Raw genomic sequence first — 8721 nt, forward strand, 5'->3', positions numbered from 1 at the left:
GGTTTTACCAAGCATCTCCTCATAAAATCCTACAAGTAGGTGGTTATGGTTTTAGAAGGAAAAATTAGTAAAGGAAAAACTCCTGTGTCTTCAAGGTAATGTGAGACACTTCATGGCCCATAATACCTTCATCTAAATCAGATAATTCCTTTTCCTAATCCCGAAACTGCTGACAAGTGTGCCATGGCAAGAGCTGACATCCATACAAAGTCCTAGGATTTTCAAGCTTTTCCTTTTCTCTACCTGCTAACACAACATCAGGCCCACATCAGCACTTACTTTTCTTTTACAGCCTGATTCTCACTCCTCCCACTCCCTTTTCAAGAACATTACAAGAGAGTTAGTGGGTGGTTAGAGACCCCCTCAGAAACCTACAGCCATTCCAGAAAAATAATTGCTCACATACTAAGGGCTGCTGACAAGAACAGTTTCCCAGTAGCATATTTTAGTAATCTTAATGAAGCAGAGAGCAACACCCCCTGCAATACAAATTCTGGTTGGAAGAAAGAATCTACAGATTATGGAAAAGTACAACTTAAAAAGCAAACACCACAGGCTCCAGTAGAGCAGGAAAGCAAGCAGATTTCTAAATACAGAGCTCAATTGTAAGAGTTCCCTGTACCTTATTTCTCACTATCATCATTTTTGCTGTCAAAAATAGAAGCTTCCATGTCTTGATCCATTCAGACTAAGCCACAGCAGGCACGGCTCTGCTTACACAGGGCAGCCAGGTCAGAAAGGCCGCCCAGGGAAATGGAAAAAGCAGCCAGCAGGTTTTCTTAGGGATTATACTGTTCCAGCTTTCATCCTCCTTCCCAGCTATTCTGGTGCCAAGAAAGCTACAGGGAGGTCTTACTCTTGAAAAAGCTTCCATCTTTTCACCAGCAGGGCTGAAGCAGTTTTAGGACTACAACTCCCTCTACTGCCCAATAGTTTCTTTGCATGCTTAAAATTAAACCCTAGATACTAACAGACTTAAAATTCAAAATGTTAAGAGCTAAAGCAGCCCTTTACTCAAAATATAACCAAAAAGTATGGTCAGAGAGGACTGCATCTAGAATGACTTCTATCTATTCATCTGCAAATCTCTACCTCAAAAGATTTTCATTCAGTTTAATGAGAAGTCTCTATCTAGCTTACAGGCATATAGAAAAGCAGAAGCTGGTTGGTTCTCTTTTACCACCTTTAGCAGAATTTAAGATAGGCCTTGGGGTTGGAACTGTACCTCAGTGATAAGAGTGCTTGCCTACCATGTGTGAAACCCTGGGTTCCATATCCAGCACTGGAAAATAATATAGGCCTTTTTCAAATAAGATCCAATTTAAAAGTTTAGGATGGTAGAATATACCTGTAATCCCAGACGTGGGAGTTTGAAGCAGGCAGATCTTGCTTTTAAACAAAACAAAAACCCGAAAAGATCCTATTTAAATAGTACTTAGGACATGGTATTAAACTACCCGTTTGTCTGTTTCACTGTATTCACTCAAGTTTTGCCTAGATAATAGCAGATGTTCAGCAACTATTTAACAGAATTCTATCACCCTTAGCTACAGAGAGAATCTGTCCAGGTAAGAATTAGATAATACATAACCACTGGGAGAGAAACCAATACCCTTAGTGATACTAGAAAGGTGTTTCTTCAATATACTATTTAATTTTTGAGTCAGGGTCTCACCAAATTGTCATGCATCAAACTTGCAACCCACTTGCATCAGCCTCTGGGACTGCTGGGGTTACAGGTATGCACCACCAACCTCAGCTTAACATGGTTTATTTTTATTTTTTAAAAATAACCCCCCCAGTTTTTTTCATTTAGTTTTTTTTTTAATATGGTGCTGGGGATCGAACTCAGTGCCTCATGCATACTAGTAACTGCTCTACCACTGAGCCACAACTGCAGCCCACAGGGTTTATTTTTAATGTACTTTAAGGACATTTTATTATTAGGTGGGCATGGTGGCAAACATCTATAATCCTGGTGACTAGGGAAGCTAAGGCAGGAAGATCACAAATTGGAGGCCAGCCTCAGCAATTTAGTGAGGCCCTAAATCTTGCAAGTTAGGCAAACACTCTACAGAATTGATTTAGACATAGGTTAGTGCAATACCGGTTTATTTTTGTAAACCTTCACTTTCTCTGCCACCCAATATTGGAACACTGCCTGTCAGATAGAATACTAAGAATAAATAGGTTCATGCTCTGAAAAAAGCAAATGCCCAGAGCAACTCCTAACCATTTAGAAACTTTAAAATAAATACCAACAGCTAATAATGGCACTGTGTAAAAGGTCTTTACAAACACTGAATTAAGAAGAAACAAATGTAAATTTTTTTTTAATAAAAAGAGTCCCACAGCATTTATTTTCATCTGGTAATAACATAGGTCATCAAAACAATGTGAACTAATGCTTTAGAACTATATTCCAGGCAAAGGGCAGCTAAATTAAAAAAAAAAAAAAAAAAATTGTTGCTTTCTCTGTAATTTCTCACTTCATTGATCATTTCTAGTTGGAGACACTTTGCAGCAGAGTAATATTATCTCCTTTTAGCATGATCCGACCTGCAATGACAGAAAGAGCTATTAATAGTTATACTAAGACATAAGTAATTATCTTTAGCCTCAGAATTTTGTATCTAGTTTTTAAACAATATTTAGAAAATACTCTCCCTTATAAAGATATGTGAACACTTTCAAGTCTTCACATATTGAAAGGCTTTCCAGCTCCATTAGGGCATACATACCTTTTCAACTATTATCTAATGAAGGTTGGTGTTTGTTTTCAAAAAGTACTGTTTCTATAGACTAAGTCAATTGAACATGCCTAAGCAAACATTTCCCAGTACTGAGTTTGTGTAAGTTTGGAAATGAATTATAAGCCAAGTTTGAAAAATGCAGCATATTATAATCTCATTCTTAGAACTGGGGATGTAGTATAGCACAACGCTTGCCTGGGTGCACACCCCCACCTAAAAAAGAGCTTTTAAAAAGAACTTAGTATACTAATGACTTCATCTTGCAATAAACAAACTTATTTAGGTCTTACCCACATTTCTTAAATTTATTTGAGATGAGAGCACTTTTTTTTTCCTGAGAAATATCCACTAGCATCTTTAGGAGCACTGGTGCTCACTGGTAAAACAGTCTGAGAAAAGCTGATCAACTCCAATAGTGACTATTATTTTCATTATTATTATTATTTTCATTTCCCAGGATTCTACAGGTGATTAATCTATTATGTAGAGTGGATACTATCATGGGAATTCAACAGTTGGCAAATAACTTATAAGTAATTTGACCCAAATAACACTGGTTTGCTTTCTGGCAAGACAATTTTATTTTGTCTTTTATAAAAATAGCTTAAGCAGAAAGAAGCACAGCACAATATCCTATCACTTCTAAGATTCTACTTTCCACATACCTACTACGGTTTCAAGAGAATTCTCCAGGTCTGGGAAAAACAGAATTCGTGATTTTTATACTAGTGAGTTGCACAATGAGCACTGAACAAATAAAATACCTCAATAAAGATCAAGTTAACAGGAGGTTAACAGAAATGATTCAGTGTATGGGTTGGGATTGTGGCTCAGAGGTAGAGCTCTCGCCTAGCATGCTTGAGGCACTGGGTTTAATACTCAGCACCATATAAAAATAAAGGAAAGAAAAAAAAAGAAATGATTAGGTGTCTCTTGATGAAACCATGAATCCTAAAGTCTCCTGGGTAAGAAATTATTCAAATATTTTTGCTTTGCTATGTGCCACTCATTGAGTTACTTACTAGGGCTTATTAGGGAACAAAACAGACAGACATATGCACTTATGGAGTACATGGTCTAATGGCAAAGGCAATAGTAAAACAATCCCACTAATGTTTTACAACAAACTCAGAAGGCACATCATACCCCATCTTCCCCATCCCAAGCAAAACACAATCAAACCCTGGGCTTCTTACAGAAATCATTATTTGATCTAAGTTCTAAAGTCACAGGAAGCTGGGTGTGATAGTGCTCTCCTATAATATCAGTGACTCTGGAGGTAAAAGGATTACTAATTCAAAGTCAGCCTTGACAACTTAGTGAGACCATGAGACCCTATCTCAAAATAAAAAACTAAAAGGGCTAGAGTTGTAGTTCAGTGGTAGAACATCTCTGAGTTTCATCCCCAGTATTTGGCGGGGGGGGCAGGGGGACAAAAGGAGCACATACAATTGTTTATGGGGGGGATAGGGGTTGGGATGTAGTTTAGTGGTAGAGCACTTGCATAGCAGGTATGAAGCCAGTGAGAAAATTTTTCTTAAGAGTGGGACAAAAGGGAAAAAAAAAAGAAAAAAAAAAAAAACAGCACAGTGTATTATAAGTAGGAGGAGATAAGGCCAAATCACAAAGGACCACACAGCATCTGTGAAAAATATTTGTTTTATCCTAACAGCCACAAAAAGTCAAAGAAAAAGGGCTGGGGATATAGCTCAGTTGGTAAAGTGCTTGTCTCACATGCACAAGGCCCTGGGTTTGATCCCAGCACCACACACACACACAAAAAAAAGTCAATGAAGAAATGTTGGTAGGCTTTTGTTTTTGGTACTAGGGATTGAACCCAGGGGCACTTAACCACAGAGCCACATTCCTAGCCCTTTTTATTTTGTGAGACAGAGCCTTGCTAAGTTGCTGAGGCTAGCCTTGAACTTGTGATCCTGCTGCCTCAAGCCTCTGAGTCACTGAGATTACAGGAATGCATGACCATGCCTGGCTCAGACAAGTATTTTTAAAAGAGGACTGAAAACTGGAGAACAACCTGGAGGGGAAGGAGATAGTTGCAGAGTGAATATACAAAAGTCTGAAAAGGAATAACAGAGATGAAAAATGAACACCTGAGTATGGTATCCCAGAGCCAAGGGAACAAAGTGTGTTAGGGAGGAAATGGCCAACAGTGCCAAGTTTTGTACAGAGTTAAATAACATGAACACTAACAATAATCATTAGACTTAATAACATTTGTCTTTGGTGACCTCTGCCAAAGCCGTGTGGGTGGACAAAGAGAAGCAGAAATAAAACAGGATAAGAAGCAATTGGAAAATGATTCCAAAAGCGTGCTTCTTTCCAAAGATAACTTCTCAAATGCAAACCAAATTTAAAAATAAATTGAGCTGCAGGTCACTCAATTTTGTGAGTGAAATAAACATTTCTGTATGAACTATATTCTTACCCAGCTGTTTTCTTGACTTTGTTTTAGAATGAATCTCTTCTGCATCATCTAATACAAGGTTCATGTATTCATCAAAACCCTGGGAAAATAAGTCAACTGACAGTCATTTTTAAGTAAATTATTCAAACCATTCAAAAAGAACATTATCTACCCAGAAACAAAAATGCCAATTAACTCCCTCCACTGATCTTTTAGCTCAAACATCTGAAGCCTCTTATTAAATAACAAAATCTAACTGTGGCCCAAATTGCTCCTTCAATCTTTTGGATTAAGAATTTCACTAGATACGTCATTATCCTTATCTTTTATGACATGCCAGCATAGAGTATGTTAGTTATGTATATGAATTACCTTTTATTTTCATTACTTTCTCAATCAGAAACTATTACTGCAAACTAGCATGCTTGTTTTTCAAATGGTAAAGGAAGGGGAAATTACTGATTGAATCTCTGATAATGAAACACAGTATTTCCAGCCAATTTTATTTTTCTTTAAAACATTACTGGGACTGGGGATGTAGCTCAGTGGTAGAGCAAGTGCTGAGCATACACAAGGTCCTGGGTTTGATTCCCAGCACCACCAGAAAAACAAAACAAACAAAAACATTGCTAACCTGAAGTCTTATTTAACTAACACCACCATTTCTATTCATATATTGCCTAACCTGAAATCAAAGTATTCCATTAACCACGTCCCCAAATCGTTTCTTTTGTCTCTTCCTTTAATACTAATATCGTTGTTTAAATTATTTTTTAAAGTTAAAATTTCTCTCTCTTTAACTATCCAACTCTTATAAACGAGAACAAGGAGAAAAATATAAATAATGTGCCTTGAAAAACTTTCCTTGGTTTGGGTCTTTGACTTTTTGTATACTGCTCTGGTGGTCATTTTCTATAAATCTTTTTCTATCAATAAACTGCTCTGAGAAGAACCCCAATGGTACTCACAATAATACAGCCTTCTATCCGCATATTCACTTGCTCATAGAGCCACACCTGAATCCGGGATCTCTGAAATAATCATAAACACAAGAATGTTTTTAAACAGTAAACAAACTAAATACTTTGATCAAACAATAAAGAAATGACTCCTAAACATTTTTTAATGAATGCAAGCCAAGAATTTTAATTAGTCCATACCTAGGATTTGGTAACCAAGACTGGTTTACTTGCTAAAAAACACTTTCATTTAATAATTTCTACATGGGGACTGTTCAAGCTAGTAATTTCCTTTATCCTGGGGCTTAATAATATTTCTAACTGCATTGTCTCAAAAGAGTGAAATTTGGAGACAGTATAGCACAAAACAGTAATTTTTATTGATCAAGGTTTCTTTTCTTATCTGCTTTAGCAAAACCCAGGTAAAAAATAGGAGTTTTTCTAGTTTCTCAGTTTTCCATAGTACACACATAACAACCAGGGGAGGAACTCTCACTTCTGGAGATTAAAAATTGTAATGGCTTAATCTGTTCTTCAATTGTGTTGTCTCATTCTAAGTCTTTAGGTTGCTTAAAATTCCTCCCCCCAAGCGGTAGCGCGCTCGCCTGGCATGCATGCGGCCCAGGTTCGATCCTCAGCACCACATACAAACAAAGATGTTGTGTCCACCAAAAACTAAAAATAAATATTGGGGCTGGGGATGTGGCTCAAGCGGTAGTGCGCTCGCCTGGCATGCGTGCGGCCCGGGTTCGATCCTCAGCACCATATACAAAGATGTTGTGTCCGCCAAAAACTGAAAAATAAATATTAAAAAATTCTCTCTCTCTCTCCCTCCCTCTCTCACTCTATCTTTAAAAAAAAAAAAAAAAAAAAAAAAATTCCTCCCCCCACAAGCAGCTGCCATTAACTGCTCTGCATCTGCTCCATTCCCTTTCCTTTTTAAAAAAAGTGTCTTAAGTTTTTTCATATATACTAAACATAGCACCTTATGACCTGGTTAAAGGTGAACCAGTGTGGCTTTCACTGTTTCATCCTGAAGAAGGAAGTGAGAAAGTTTCCAGTGTTTTAGCCTATAATCACTACCAACAAAAGTACCAATGTCCAACTACTAAGGTCACGTCTGCAAATACATAAAGTTTAGTAATTTTGATCCTGCAAAGTAATGACACCATTCTTTGCACGCTAGGTGCTGCAACACATACCCACCACCTTATTACATTAGCGCTTTTTCTCTAAACTTTCCCCTCAATGACTTTTACATCTCATGTGTTTTTTAAACTCCAGAACCCAACGATCAGGAAAGTTGACGCAAATAGCAAAATGAAATCAACTTTTATTAAAACAGTAGTTACAAGACAATTAACGACTTACGTTTTGCAAGTATCTGAAGATGAGGTTCTGCACCACAGCAGTTAAGGACGAAATCCATCAACAGCACAGGCTCTGCTCCCTGAAACTGAGGATCGACCCAACCCTCATCCCAACTTTGGTTTCTGAAGGCGAGCTCTGGTGCCTACTGCAAGAAGGGCCAAACTGGGCCTTCGCTGGGGGGGTGGCGGTGGGCGGAATCATCCTCCCAGAATCTCTGGCTGCTGACACCTTCCTCCTACCCTAGACCATGAACTCCCGCTTTCACTCCGTATCCACCTAACGTTGTCTCCCCTCCTCTCTCCCCGCCATTCCTGCACTTCTCCCGCAGAGGCGGCCCGAGCCCACCCCCCCACCGGTTCTTCAACTACCCGCGCTTTCTCCCGGCTCCGTCGCCCCGAGGGCTCATGGGATGTGCGCCCGCACTCCGCTCCCTTAGGCCTGCTTCCCGCCTGCGCCTTCGCGCCCGTTTTCCGGCCCCAAACTCCTAATCCTGACCTACTGCATAGGATACGATGGGCTGCACCATCACCTTCTGGACCTTCTGGCCCTGGCCACGGTACGCCATGGTGGAATCTCACAAAGACCACACCAACCAGCACGTTACCTCAGAGAGCAACTTCCGGAATTGAGAACCGGAAGTGGAAGTGAACGAGGATCTTCTGGTGACGTACCTGGGCGGCTCCTGGAAAATGTCTCTCTAGCTCTGAAGTCGCTCTTCTCTGTGCTTCGTAGCATCCGGAGGAGGTCAAACCTAGGCGAGTTGCCTTGGAACCTGGGTCGATCCTACAGCGCCACCTGGAGGGAAGCTGGAGGAGGCACCGACGGGGCTTCTGTGGTTTGGCGGCCGCGGGGAGGAGGAAAGCCCGGCCCGGCGCCTGCGCTTTCGGTTCTCTCTGTTCTGAATGTGTTTTAAGAGGCGAAATCGTGCAATTTTCCATCTCAGTAAAATGTGCTAATTTACCGCTATTTCTGAGCCTGTTTCAATAGAATGCAGGCTTGACGGCACTATTGTTGGAGAAAGGGCAGGGCGGCAAGAAGCCAAAACAAACCCCAGGCGGCTGGGCCACCAGCGGTCCGGGTGGTTTGCTCCGGATAACCGATGGGTCTCTTCGCTTCTGTGAGGAGTTGTTGTTAGGGTCGCGACTAAGGGTGGCGATGGAGCGTAAAGGCGCTGAAATCCGCTTGCTGGGCTCAATTCCAACAGGTTCTTAGG

The 8721-nt window shown here is 40.1% G+C and overlaps 1 protein-coding gene across 1 annotated transcript; it reads right to left on the reverse strand.

Annotated features, from left to right (window-relative positions):
* Positions 1–2305: 2305 nt before the first annotated feature.
* Snrpe (small nuclear ribonucleoprotein polypeptide E) lies at positions 2306–8169 on the reverse strand. Its single transcript, XM_046463421.2, has 5 exons — positions 8020–8169; positions 7509–7535; positions 6147–6209; positions 5200–5278; positions 2306–2559 (listed from the first exon to the last, which is right to left on the reverse strand). Exons 1-5 carry the CDS (start codon positions 8071–8073, stop codon positions 2504–2506), a joined length of 279 nt encoding a protein of 92 aa, XP_046319377.1. The 5' UTR covers positions 8074–8169; the 3' UTR covers positions 2306–2503.
* Positions 8170–8721: the final 552 nt, after the last annotated feature.

Source organism: Marmota monax, unplaced genomic scaffold (genome assembly GCF_021218885.2).
Source record: "Marmota monax isolate L192 unplaced genomic scaffold, Marmota_monax_Labrador192_F-V1.1 WCK01_AAM20220418_F8-fsc00099, whole genome shotgun sequence".
NCBI classification, from domain to species: domain Eukaryota; kingdom Metazoa; phylum Chordata; class Mammalia; order Rodentia; family Sciuridae; genus Marmota; species Marmota monax.